Source organism: Lucilia cuprina, chromosome 5 (assembly GCF_022045245.1).
Source record: "Lucilia cuprina isolate Lc7/37 chromosome 5, ASM2204524v1, whole genome shotgun sequence".
NCBI classification, from domain to species: domain Eukaryota; kingdom Metazoa; phylum Arthropoda; class Insecta; order Diptera; family Calliphoridae; genus Lucilia; species Lucilia cuprina.
In genome coordinates this window covers 49,945,478-49,961,056 of record NC_060953.1, presented here as the reverse complement: position 1 = coordinate 49,961,056, position 15,579 = coordinate 49,945,478, and the positions used below count along the sequence as shown (strand labels likewise).

Genomic DNA, 15,579 nt, shown 5'->3' with positions numbered 1-15,579 from the left:
AGTTCAGTTCTAGTTCAGTTCTAGTTCAGTTCTAGTTCAGTTCTAGTTCAGTTCTAGTTCAGTTCTAGTTCAGTTCTAATTCAGTTCTAGTTCAGTTCTAGTTCATTTTGTTTAGATCATCTGATTTGGCAACAATGTGCTCATCATGACTTTGCTAACAAAAATATTGAAGAATTCTTTTCCTTCACATTTAGTAAAATATTGTTAAATTTACATAATCAAATCAAAATAAATTTATTGCATCAATATTAATGCAAAAACCATTAATACCTCAAAAGGGTTAATGAATTTCCATTTAGTTTTACCATAAAAATCCATTTACATACACATGCGTACTTAATGTACAAATATCTAAAGATGATAGTAAAAATATAATTTATATCTTGTTAGCTGATGCATCATTATTTTAATAAAATACAAGTTTATTATTTGTTGATTTTGTCTGTTAGGTTTTTTTTTTCATTTTCCTGTAGATTGTGGTAATAATGCCATTTATTTACTGGTTTGTATTATAACTATGAGTGTGTATCTCCAAAAGTATTCTGTGAAACTAATGGTTTATTCATTAAGTTTTTTTAGTTTTTCATTCATCGAAAGAGCAAGTGTATGTATTTAGCCCAACGTGTTGGTATGGAATCAATGTATCCCTGGTTGATTTGAAGTGAATTTTTTTGTTTTAGATTTTTTTATGTGAATTTTGTGCATTTACGTATGCGAGTCAGAGTAATTTTAAAGTAAATAATATTTAATTTATAATCAAAATGATTCAAAGTAACTTATTTGTTTCCATTAGTTAAAACTTCTGAAGGATACCTTTATATTATAGTTACTCCTTACTGCAGGGTTTACATACAGGTATTATTCTATAAGAGTGATATAAACATACACACTCATACATTTATTTATTTAATACATTGAAGTTCAGGTGTTTAAATATTTCTTGTTTTCTACTCTTTTATTTCTACACTAAACTGTTTGTTGTAGATAAACCCAACCACTAACCACCACAGGCAACTCGGATAGATAAATAAATGTATTGGATAGATGGACGTTTTTGTGGTTGAATGAAAATTGCAACAATTTGTCTTTTACACTGTTGTTTGGTGTAATTTTTTTTAGATTTTAATTAAAATAAAAATGTTTTTTTTTTCTGTTGTTTTCTTGTATTTTCTACTATTTGTTTCTAAATAATTTGGTGAATATAAAAATACTTTAATTGAACTGTAATTGGTAGGAGTGATTTGTTATTAATTTGTTAACTAGTAAGTTGTTTTTGCAGTTTGTCTTTGTTAAAATTTGTACATAACAATTTATATAGTTAGTTAGAGATGTTTTAAAATTTGTTTAAGTTGTTAAATAATTTAGGAAAATTAGTTAATAAATTTTACAATTTTAAGACAATTGACCTTTCAAAACTAGAGATAAGTCGATAGACTATAGATCAGTATAGTGGTAGGAATTTAGATCTGTCTAAAATAAAGACTAGAGATCAGTGTATATTCAATAATGAGGACTTAAGATTAGTCTATAGTGAATACCATAGATTAGTAGATGTTCAAGAATGTTGATCAATATATAATTAAGAATGTAGATCAGTCTAAATTAAAGACTATAGATCTGTCTATAGTTGTAAATCAATATATTATTAATAATGTAGATCAGTCTAAATTATAGATTATAGATCTGCCTATAGTCAAGATATATATTATAGATCAGTAGATAGTCAAGATCTATATTATAGATCAGTAGATAGTCAAGATCTCTATTATAGATCAGTAGATAGTCAAGATCTCTTTTATAGATTAGTAGATAGTCGAGATCTATAGACCAGTCTATAGTCTTGCTTGTAGATAAATATAATTAAGACTATGGGCCAGTCTATAGTCATGTCTATATACAAGTTGCACGAAGAGTTTATATACACACAAATTAAAAGATAGTAATGATGAATTAAATTAATTACAAATCTCTACCTTTAAACATCTTATCCCAACCATAACCAATAACATAATTCCTTATAATTGACGTCAATTAATTATTTTATGGTAATTTGAAAGCATATTACATGTTTCAAAATACAGATATTCGAAGAACAAGCAATCATCTTTAAATTGCCCAGATCCCATGCCATACGCATTTGAAAAACATTAATTAAGTGCTTTAAAGTATAAACTGATATTTGGTATAAAATCACTTAAACAATAAATAATTTCCACATAAATAATTTAACTTCATTTGTGCTCTTGTGTACATTTGTTGATTTGATACATTTACTATCCTAAAAAAAACAGAAATAAATTCCTTAAATGAGAAAATTTTAAAGAAATACGAATCATGTTGCTAATGGCCAACTTTAGTTCACATATAAACACTGGAATTTATTTAGCCAACAATACTTAAGCCATATGAGTATTGGCCATAATATAATAATTTAAACATTTTGTTTGTCTTTAAAATAGTATTTTTTATTTATCTTTAAAAAGCAATGCTAGATACTCGAGTATGACTTCTAATGTTTGTTTGTGTTTATTTTTTTTTTTTATCGCAAAAGTTTAGAAGAAAAATTTCTTAGTAAAACATATGGCACAACAGACGTAAGCAGGGGCATAAATTTCAAACGCCAATGGCAAATTGAAAAAAAAAATATTTTATAGGAAATAAATAAAAGTGAGAGTTTGTTAGATGTGGGTTATAGGAGAATATTTTAAAATAGTAAATAAATATATGAATACTGCAGAGAGTAACTAAATGGATAATAATTTCTATTAATTTTTAAACGAAAGTAGTCTTACTAAATCTAAATAGGATGTTATATATCCATGTCATTTTTATATTAAAGAATTTTGAACAATTTATATTTTCGAAGACAATAGATCAGTCTATGATCATGAAAACAGATCAGTATATAGTTACTCTATGACCAAAAAAATACAGATCGGTTTATAGTCAAAACTATAGATCAGCCTATAGTAAAAACTAAAAAACTTTATAAAGATCAGTCTTTAGTCAAAACTGTTGTTCTAGTCAAAACTCCAGATCTGCTTATAGTCAAAACTAACGATCTTTCTAAAAATCGGTTTACAAACAAAACTACAGATCAGTTAATCAATGATCTATAATCAAGACTATAGATCAATCTATAGCCAAAAATATTGATCGTTCTATAGGCAAGACTATATATAGATCAATATATAGTCATGACTATAGATCAATCTATTGTCAGGACTATAGATCAATCAATATTCAAGATTATATCTTGAATTTTAGTCTAAAGTGAAGACTGAAAATCAATCTACATTCAAGACTATTGATCAATCTATAGTCAAGACCTGAGATCAATCCATAGTCAAAATTGATCTACAAACTTTAGTCAAGACTATAGATCAATCTTTCGTCAAGAATAAAAATCAATCTATATTCAAGACTATAGATCAATCTATATTCAAGACTATAGATCAATCTATAGTCAAGACTATAGATCAATCTATAGTCAAGGCTATAGATCAATCTATAGTCAAGACTATAGATCAATCTGTAGATCAGACTATAGTCAAGACAATAGATCAGACTGTAGTCAAGACTATAGATTAGACTATATATCAATCTATAGTAAAGAATAGATCAGTCTTTAGTGAAGACTGTAGATCAGTCTGCAGTCAATACTATTGATCTCTCTTTAGTCAAGAAAATAACCATTTCAAAATATTTTTAGATCTTGTCGAGAATATTAGAAAATCTTGTGGTTTTATTCGACAAATGTCTTCTATATGACGCACTTTTTCCGTTTCGTCACAGTGTACGTTGAAAATATCTTTTCACTTTCAATAAACGCCAAACACTAATAAAAAGAACTGAAAACTTTTTCGTTTAATTTAAATCAAATAAAAAAATCCAGAAAACAAAATAACATAAAATGTTTATAGAATTTATATATAAATATTTTGAAAATAAATATGTTCTGAACTAAAACAAACATAAATAAAAAGCATTTAAAACTTTTTAAGACAAATTATGATGTTCTTGTGTCTAATTGAAAATGGCATCAGTAGCAGCATCTTTATCATTATAATCTATCGTCAATAGGGAAGTATTCAACTTATTTATAGAATTTAATTTTTTGATGTTGTCTACCATACAAGACACCTGCTATCGTACTAAATATAAAATTTAGTTTTACTTTGCGTTGATATGATGTGAAGGGTGGGGGGAATAGGAGAAAATTTAAGCATAAATATATTTTTAAAACTTTTTTATCGTATAGAAAATTATTGAATACAATAGCAGTGATTCTTTGGTTTTAATTGTATTTTATAGTCATGATGAAATGTTTCTAAATAGAAAAAGGAAATTAGAGAAAGAGTCAACAGGCCAAACTATTGCCAAGTCTACAGTATAGATTGTTGACTTCTTTACAGACAAGAGTATTGGTGGGTCTACGGGCCAGAATTCATAACGCAGTTAAGTTTAAAGTCCAAATTATCTGAGATTCTACAGCCCAGACTACAGAGGAGTGTTCATTGCAGGGTATAGATTTTAGACTAATCTAATTTTCATAAAAAATCTATTTTTACTAAAAAAATATTTTTCTGACAGCATTTTTTTTAAATCAAAAGAAATATTTAGAGATGACTTTACTCGGAAATATATTTTTTGACCTACATTCAAAATTCTCAACTAAAATTTAATTAGGAAATCCATATAATCACGAAAAATAAAAAAAATCCTAAATTGATAAAAATACACAGTAATTCCTAGAAAATCCCCGTTTTATTTAACATATGAAGTCATTAAGGTCATATCAGTAATTTAGTTGCATAATTCCAAATGAATAATTTCTTTTCGGTTTAAACTAAATGACAGATGTATGGTTTATTCTTTCTAAATATTATATAAAGTAAATCAAATATAGTTGTAATACATATTTATTTTTTTTTTAAATCAATTATACATTTCCTAAAGTTTATTTTTTTAAACCCATATCTATCAATTATCATGACAGCTAAAATACTTTCCTTTTCATTGTCTATTAAATAAGATTTTTCTCTTATTTTCATCAGTTCACATACACATACACACTAAAACTGATAACAATAAATATTAATAATAATCAATAATATTGTACATTTTCTATCTAATTTTTTTGAAAGATTTATTTATTATTTAGTTTGTTTTATTATTATTTTTTTTATAATAATCAATTATTATTTCATATTTTTATGTTTATTTGTTAAAAATGGAAACAAACTAATCTAACTGGAACATAGAAGAAACCTTTAAAGTGCTTGAACTTTAAAAGAAATGAAAATTAATTTATAACAAATATTGCATTGTTGAGAAGATGACTTATGAGTGGACTTAAAGTGAAAAAAGAATAGAAGAACAACTAGAAAAAAGCGAAATTGCCAAGAGTTTACAGAACATATTAAGAAAAAATACAGACTTTTGTTAAATTTATAAAACTTTTCATTATATTTATGAAGCTTTTTTATAATGTAATAAATTTTAAGTTAGAAACGTTTGCAAGCTTTATCTGTAGATTTATCTATAGATTTCTCTTAAGTTAGGATTACAGATTAATGTAAAATTTCATTGTATTAATGTAACTTTTTCATAAAACAATTAGATAAATGTTTAGGATTTAAATATATCCATAGAATATTGAATATATTCAATATTCTATAGCTTGGACTTTAGATTTCTTTATAGTCTGAACAGTAGATTTGTATATTGTCTAGATTGTAGAGTACTATATAGAGACTAGGCCTATACGGTCTTGTTCTATTGTTGTCTATAGTATTCTGTATAGTTTGTTTGTCATATTTGTTTATAGACTTACTTGTAGTCTGTTGTAGACATGTTTAAAGAATAAACGGTAGACTATCGTCCGGAATGTATATTTTTCTAAGTCTATACTGTAATCTCATCTTTAATCAGTACTGGAGACTGTACTGTAGTCCTGAACTGTCAGACTTCTCAAAAGTCTGAACCGCAAACCTATGTATATATTCTTTACTACAAACTTTATTAATTATAGTTATCACATCTATCACCTTTGTGGGGAGGGTATATTGTGTTTGTGCTGATGTTTGTAACACACAATAATATTGGTCCTATAGCCACTTTAAGTATACATGTCCGTCCGGCTGTCCATGTAAACCTTGTGCGCAAGGTACAGGCCGCAATTTTCATGATGAAATTTGATGAAATTTGAACCAAGCATGTTTTTTGGCACAAGGACGAAGCCTATTGAAAATGGTTGAAATCGGTCCATTATTTCACCTAGCCCCCATAAAACCGTACCTCCCGATTTTTATGCCATAATTACGTAAAATATTCTATTATCTCTCTAAAAATTGGCACAAATAAGTTCTATATAAGTGTAAATGACACTGCAGATTTTCGTAATGATCTGCCCTTATTTGACCCCCATACCCTCATACAAACCCCCATTCAAAAAATGTCTTAAACGTATAAAATTGACTTGTAACCATTTGTATCACAATGAAACTCAACAATACTAACTGTTAAAAATATTTAAAAATATATCCATATCCCAAATTTACCGACGATCGGCCTATATTTATCCTATATAAAGCCTCATTTAGAAAATTTTGTTTTTTTTTTATCAATAAATTGCTTAAATACTTTGGAATTAAGGTAAAATTCAACATAAAAGTTTCTTTATGAAAAATAAAAATTTATAAAAAAATACTCATGGTGTAGGGTATTATATGGTCGGCCATGCCCGACAACACTTTCCTACTTGTTTTCAGAGTCGATTTAGCTATGTCCGTTTGTTTGTTCGAATAATTATAGAGCCTCATTGGACCCTAGCCCCTACAAGAAGCCCCCTTCAAAATTTTACTTAAATGTCCACAATTTTCTTCAATAATAAATGGCTTAAGTATATATGAAGCAAGGTGCAATTTAACTAAAAAGCTTTATTATAAAAATTAAATCAAACGTTATTTTTGTAACAGGTGTAGCGTATTATGTGGTCGGCCTCGCCCGACTATAATTTCTTACTTGTATTTTAAAAAAATATATTCTTTTTGTATTTTTAAAAATTTGTATGAAGATATTTTCAACGCAAGGTGAAGTGTTTTACAAATCAAGGTGGTTAGTCTTAACTATGGACTTGTTTGTATATTTGTCTTTATTGTGAACTCTTAACACGTCTTTCCTTTAATCTGGACTCTAGATTTGTTTAAAGTTATTTACAGTTTGATCCGAAGATTTGTCTCAAATCTGTACAGCAAGTTTTTCCAAATCCTGTACTCTGAAAAATCTATAGCAATATCGCATTTATATATATGCAGACGACGATCCAGCTCTTGGACTTATCTATAATGTTTGATTACAGACTTATATATGGTCTGGTTTAGACTAATCTAATGATAAATATGGTCTTATCTATAATCTGGTAGATTTTGTGCTGATGTACGTAAAGCATTCAAATATTGGTTCTATATAGTATACCAATCAAGTCAGAAAAATTTTGTGAATCAATTAACTTTGTTATGACAAATAATCCATATTTCTAATACTATTTACTGGTGTATGGTATCATGTGGTCAACCAGCCTCCAGTGTAGGGTATCAAATATATAAACATGACCGTATATAAAATCTTGTTTGTCTTTTTAAAATATATTGACATACTTTGTAATAAAATTAACTTTTTTTATAAATTAATATATTGTTCTCTTAATGTTGTTGTTGCTGCTGTTGTCAAAATATAGTTCATTGTCAAAATGACAACAGCTAGACAAGACAACAACAACAAAAGCAGCAGCAGCAGCAGTAAAAAACCTCAATTCTGTAATAAATTTTCTACCACAATTCCTTCTTTTCCTCCTGAGCTGCTCAAACTATACAACGCGATGCTGTAATAATTTGTATAAATTTATTTTTATTATTTATTTAAAATAACTTTAACAATACAATTTATTCGACAATTAAATTGATAAGACATTTTTTTTTAATAGCAATACAAAAACACAAAATCATTCACATGCAAGTGTTTTTAAAAATATATATTTTTTATATTAAACAATTTATTTAAACACTATAAAAATACTAAATGAATTCATCATAGATGTTCGATAAGTATACAAGCAAATTAATCATTTTATACAAAACGTATTTCTTATAAGTTGTTGTTTTCTTAATAAATTAAAATTAGAACAGAAAATAGCGCCATTTGGACCGGCAATTTAATAAAACTTATATTTTATTTTTTTTATTTGTTTACTATATGCACAATTACTTTTTCTAATAATTAATTTAAATTCACTTTTAAATACTTAAAATTAATTACACGATGACATGTAAATGTCTGAGGTAATATATTTTTTTCTTTTTAATAAATTAAAATTATAATGAAAATCTTATATGGGTGCTATATACACTGTGAAGAAAATGTTTGTTAATTGTAATTAATTTAATTAAAATGTTTGTTAGAAAATTTGCTAATTATTTAAACATGTATTTATTAAATATTTCTGAAAAAAGGACTAGCATGTTAAAAAAATATTGTAAATGTAGGTGTATGCTATTGTTTACAAAAAATCTTTTCAAATTCATGTTAATTTCCCCAAATACTTTAAGAGGCTTAGTAGTAAATATTTTTTGATGTAACGATTAAATGAAATGAAATTCTTCAAATACTTTTGCAAAAGTTCTATTAGATTAGGGAGGTCATTTTAGTTTATCATAACTGCTAATAGTCCTAAGAGTGTAAACTGAAGTCAAGACTAATAACGAGTGTACTGTATAGAAACGAGTCTACTTCCCGATTTTCAAAGAGCCTACGTCTCACAATATATTGTCCAAACATTGGAGAGTCTATAGACTAGACTTTAGATGAGTCTATGGTCCTGATCTTTAAGTCCAATTAGAAACGAGTTTACAGCCCAGACTTTAGAGAAGTTGAAATGATAGTATACGAATATATAATACGAGTTTATAGGACAAACTATAGATGAATCAAATTATAGATGAATCTATAAGATTGACTATAGAAGTGTCTATATACCAGACTATTGACGAGTCTATACGACAGACTACTAATGAGTATAAATACCGACTATAGAAGTGATTGTGATCAGACTAATGACAAGTCCATAGACCAGACTATAAACAGACTGTAAAAGTGTTTGTAGATCAGCCTGTGGACGAGTATAGACCGGAATATAGATCAGATGATAGACAATTCTTAGGACAGACTATAGACGAATCCATAAACTAGATTGTAGACTAGACTAAAAACCTGACTCTAAACAGACCAGATTTTATATGTTGAGATTACAAATTCTTTAAAACATACTATTGACGAGTCTATAGACCGGACTGTATACCAGATGATAGACAAGTGTATCGATTAGATTATAGACAAATTCATAGATTATATTATAGACGAGTCCATAGGCTTGATTATACCCCAGACTATAGGTCCGATTAGGCCGGACTATAGACCAGACTATGGATCGGAGTATAGATCACACATTAGACAAGTATAAAGACTAGACAGTACACAAGTATATAGACCAGCCTATCTACGAGTCTATAGACTATGGACTATGGCCAAACGATAGACATGTCTATAGATATGACTATAGACAAATCCATAGATCAGACTATAGACGAGTCCATAGACTAGATTATACCGTAGACTACAGATCTGACTAAAGACCAGACGGACCTACTGTTCGGATTCATCAGAAGTCTACAGTTCAGACTGCTTACAACACTTGTATCCAGAAGAAACAATAGTCTATACTAAGGAACAGGCTGATATATACACCAGACAAAAGTCTACAGACTAGACAAGTCTATATAGAGTCGAGCAATCTGCTATTCTAAACTAGTTTATGGTTCAGACTTTGTACTAGTCTAGAGTTCTGACTTTAAAGACGAATCTGTAGAGACCATAGTCTAGTAAAATTTTTGTGTAACTAAAGTCCAGATTATAGAACGATATATAGTGGACGCTTTAGATGGTTCTATAGTGTATACTTTAGACTAATATACTCAATATATAGTCCAAACTATATAGAAGTCTAGTGCAGTCTTTAGGCCGGACTATAAACCAGACTATTTACCAGACTATGAATGGAAGTATAGACCACGCAGTAGACAAGTATAAAGACTCAACAGTGGACTAGTATATAGACCAGCCAGGCCATAAATAATTCTAAAAACTGGACTATAGACAACTCTACAGTCCAGACTATAAAGACTGCCCTCAAGATTTCGGACATGTCAAAAGTACAGACTATAACAATTACTGTATTTCAAAGTTCTTTACCGAATAATTAAACTGTAGTCCTGGCTATAATCTATTAAAAACTAACTAATGTAAGGCATTTAAAATTCTCTTTATACTGGCCAAATAAACTCTTTACGCCCACATATTTGGCTAAATATGTATAAACCAAAAATAAGAATTATATTGTTGGTTAACTTTTTGATGTCAGATTATTTTTGTTTCAAACATCAGATTTTTTTTGCATTAAGTAGCAAACATTTTCTACATTCCTCCCTTTTCTCTAAACATCTTCTCAATTTCATTATATTTTAGTGCGAGTGATTTTCTTATAACCTGAGGTTTTAATTTCTATAGTAAAAGTTCAAATACATCAAAAGTATCAGTAGAATCATCAGCAGTATCATGATCCATATCAGGAATAAATAAAAACAAACGTATTTTTTGTTGTAATAGTAAAAGGAATGATAATAATGAAAACATGTGCGTGCTGGCTGCCCATATCCTTTGGGGGAAGGATTTATTAAGTAGTTTGTTTATTTTTTTTTTTCTTTGGCTCTTAAGTTTCTATCCCTTGCTCTGTATGAATATTGGCAGGCATTTAACAGGTAACACTTGGAACCTTTTAAATATTGTTTCCTTTTATTTGTGTGTGTAGCAAGTATGACCAATATGTAGGGATGTTGTAGTGAAATTATATGATGATGTAGATTGTTGCTTTTGCTCGAACTTTTATTCATCAAACATCTTGAAAGGTTAAGTATTATGAGGATAAAATAAAAATACAAAACGTGAAAGAAGAAAAAAAAAAAAAACAAACTTGATGATACTTAAGGATATATAGTCGCAGCTAAATAAAGAAAATATATATATGTGAGTAACAAGGAAGAAAAAAACAAAGATAATAAAGAAAATAATATCATCATCAGTTGTATCATTGTTGCTAAACACACGTAGATTTTTCTCCCAGAATTGGGAAAAGTTTACATTGTTAATCTTATTCGAAATATGATGAATTTTCATTCTAGAATATTGGCAAGTTTACAGTTCGGTAAGAGACCAGCTATAGCTCAGAAACTACATTTTATACGGATCTAGTATATAGACCAATGGGGTAATATTAGTCTTTATACGAGACTCTAGTCTAGATTTTAGACTATTCATACCCAGCAAAAACTGGGTAATAGATTTCAATTGTAATTACTTACCTAACAACATACCTTTCAATGAGTACTAGATAACGCCCGGTTTACATAGAAGTAGTCTAATAAGGTCTTACTAATAATGTATTATATAAATACTTTCTAATTCATTAGACATCTTGCCAGTAATGATATAGAAGCTGTATACGTTTTTTCATGCGATTTACAACTTTTTCTAATTACTTGTAATCGTTTGTGGTAAGTACTTGCCTCCAATGACATCACCGTGTTAAAATAATGACTTAAAATTCTATTGTGTAAGTAAATTTTAGAATTTTAACCCCTTACATGGCAATGAAAGCATTTACTGGGAAGATTAGATTTGAGGCGTGTATGAAGTTCAAACAACAGACGGACCTACTGTTCGGATTCATCAGAAGTCTGCAGTTCAGACTGCTTACAACACTTGTATCCAGAAGAAACAATAGTCTATACTAAGGAACAGGCTGATGTATACACCAGACAAAAGTCTACAGACTAGACAAGTCTATATAGAGTCGAGCAATCTGCTATTCTAAACTAGTTTATGGTTCAGACTTTGTACTAGTCTAGAGTTCAGACTTTAAAGACGAATCTGTAGAGACCATAGTCTAGTTATATCTTTGTGTAACTAAAGTCCAGATTATAGAACGATATATAGTGGACGCTTTAGATGGTTCTATAGTGTATACTTTAGACTAATATACTCAATATAGTCCAAACTATATAGAAGTCTAGTGCAGATATAAGACTAATCTATTGTCTGAATTAAATTTAAGAATATAGGCTAGTCTAAAGGCCTGACTAATGATCAGTCTGTATTCAAGACTATAGAATAAGCACACTGTACTGATTATAAACAAGACTATATAGCAGATTATAGACGACTACTGACAACACCTTAGAATAGTTTATAAAACTCCAGACATAGGGTTGTCTACACTTTCCGAGTCCACTGCACAGACTAGTATTCTACTGTACTGAATATGGAAGTTATTTTGATCTTGCTATAAAATCTCATTATCCATCCCTGCTCTCCACTCTACACAAAAACATATACTTCTATTGTTTTGTTGTTTTAACTTCGAATGCCTTTTAGCAGTTTTTTCTATCTCTCTCTCAATTTACAATTTTTGTGATTGTTGTTGTTGTTGCTGTTGATATTTATATTTGTGTGTTCATTATTATATTGTATGGGCAATATTATTAAAACGGAAACGGAAGTATTTTTGTAGTAAACCAACCATGTTGATGTAATGATAAGTCAGGTAAATAAAGTCATAACACTACGACTTAACAGAACACGTTTAACGGATATTGAGTTGAAAGTTTTTCTTTATTTTGCCTCCTTAGTTGGCAGAAAACATACACATTTACATACATATATTGGAAATAATTTATATTAAAGCCTGTCAAAGTGAAATGAAAACAAGGTGAAAACATGTTATTAACTATGAAATTATGATACAAAAATATATTTGGATAATTAAGTTAATATCCAGCTTATAGATATAGACCACAGTTTGATGCTTATCCTGCTTTAAGATTTAAACACAAATATATGAAATCATTATATTAAAGTGTTTCTGAAAATAAGTTTTTTTCTTTTACATTCCCTTTGGATTAATAAAACAGCATATGTTACTAACAAAACATTCCATAATTGAGGCAAAATTTCTTAAGTAGAGCATAAAATATGTGTGGACAACCCTTTCTAAAAACTAAATCCTGCATTTATTTTAAAGGTCATTTAATATAAAAAAAGGTTTAAAATAAAATTCTAACCATGATTTATTGACACATATCAACAATTGCATGCATAATTCATTAATAAAATACTGTTTGTATATTTTTATTTCTTTTCCAAAATAATCCTTAAAAATCAATACGATTTTTTAAATTTGCTTCCTAAAAACAAGTGTTACTGACACAACATATTAATTTTTTGGCAGCAAATTTGCCAAAATAACCCTTTAAAGGTCTTATTCACTTAATATATTTTTTTCATATTCTTGAGGGTGTAAGGAACGGCTTGGACTATGTAAAGTGATATTGATACGCAACTTCTTCCTATATAATAAAAGGAATTATTAATAGTATCTGGTTAAACATTTTTTTATAGAAAACCTTTTTTGGAAATGGGATAAGGAGATATTCTGTAAAATATACTAAATAAGGGGGTGGGGGTGCTTAGTGGTTTTCTATATCTGCTAGCAAGTAGTACCTATTAGCAGTAAGATAATGTTGTAAAACTATAGACTAGACTATAAACTAGACTAGACTATGGACTGGATAATAGACTAGAATGTATGCTAGACTATAGACTAGACTATAGACTAGACTATAGACTAGACTATAGACTAGACTATAGACTAGACTATAGACTAGACTATAGACTAGACTATAGACTAGACTATAGACTAGACTATAGACTAGACTATAGACTAGACTATAGACTAGACTATAGACTAGACTATAGACTAGACTATAGACTAGACTATAGACTAGACTATAGACTAGACTATAGACTAGACTATAGACTATACTATAGGCTAAAGGATAGAGTAGACTATAGAGTGTTTTATAGCTCTATCCCCATATTTAGGATTAGGATTAAAAAATTAAAAACATTTAGAAAATCTGTATTTATAAACATGATATCAATAACTTAGCAACTTTGAATCTAATACCCAATCGAAAAAATATAAACCTTTAACTAAAACTAACATATATCACACTTAAAAGACCATCCTTAGTACTAAACGCAATATTATAACCTAACTGTTTATCTGTTTTATTATTGCTGTTTCGTTTAATAGTTAAAATGTGTGCGATAAGTACGTGTGACTAGTTTTTAATTCGTTCCTGTAAATGTTACGGTTTCACTATTAAGTGGTTGACAGTGGTTGTTGGTTTGTTCGCTGGATGCTTATTTAGCTGGTTGGATAACGACAAGTCTAAAAGGATAAAAGTATTTCTTGTTTTGTAAACATATGTTAGTAAGAGAGGTTGTTTATTTGTAGTAGAGTTGTTTCTGTTGCTATTTTGAGTGTCCTTTTTGAGTGTTATTTAGTAGATAATGTAAATTATGTGTTCAACCACATTATAAATACACAAACATTAAAATACATTATTATGGAGTGTTTGTACTATTAGACAACATATACATATATATTTAGAACAAGATTTTTTTTGTTGTTTTAATGTGTACAATGAATTATTGAAATGGTTCATAAATCAATAATAATATATATTAAAAATTGTGTGCCATTGCTCAGAAATGGAAAACTGATAACATATTTGAATACATATATTAGTTAAATGGTTTGAATAAATCTTTATATTATAATAGTTTTCTATATGATAATTCTATTTTAACAAAAAGTACAAGGTATCCCTTTTTTACTAAATATATATTTATATGCTCAGTTATATCCTTAATTAGGTGTCACATTGCATTTTTAATTAAGTTTTGACAATTTAATTACACAAAATTCCTAATAACTTTTTACACATTTTAATTATATTTAATTTATTTTTTATTCTATTTACAGTTGTAATAATTTCTCCCCGAAAAAAGTAATTTATTTGGCATTATCTTCAAAAAAAATAAATAAATAAATAAATTTAACGTATTTTAAATTTAAATTTTTAACTAATTTTAACCAATTGTATTGGTTATATCAACAAATGGATTTAGCATTTAAAATACAAATAATGTGGTAAGTGACTGAATTTTATTTAATAATTTATTTGATTTTTATATTTATTTTTAAAAATTTTATTTTAGAATTTGACATTTTTAATTAAATTGAATGTGTTTAGTTGTTTATTTATGAACAACTTCATAACGATTGCAGTCAAATTGTCAATAATAAATTTTTATATTGTAGGAGGAAAAGTTAATAAAAATGGGTAATTTACATTTACATCTTTTGTAAAGATTATTGTCAGTAGAAGGTGAGGGTGGTGTTGCAAAAAAAAGCATTTAATAAAATATTTCGTTATTTTAAAGTAAAATCCACAGTTATTCCTGTTGTTTGTCCTTTCATATGCTTTCTGTTCCAGTTTTTGTAGAAAATTAAGTGTTCCTACCAGGAAATTATACATAAATATATTTTATATAATTTCA

The 15,579-nt window shown here is 28.0% G+C and overlaps 1 protein-coding gene across 4 annotated transcripts in view; it reads left to right on the top strand.

Moving 5' to 3' along the window:
* LOC111688436 (collagen alpha-1(XVIII) chain-like) overlaps positions 1–15,579 on the top strand; it is a 131,737-nt gene that overhangs the window by 64,774 nt on the left and 51,384 nt on the right. For all 4 annotated transcript variants that reach the window (XM_046953027.1, XM_046953025.1, XM_046953024.1 and 1 more), the window contains one exon: positions 15,002–15,169. In XM_046953027.1, coding sequence (XP_046808983.1) covers positions 15,138–15,169 — 32 coding nt within the window. In that variant the 5' untranslated portion in view covers positions 15,002–15,137. The remainder of the gene's footprint in view (positions 1–15,001; positions 15,170–15,579) is intronic.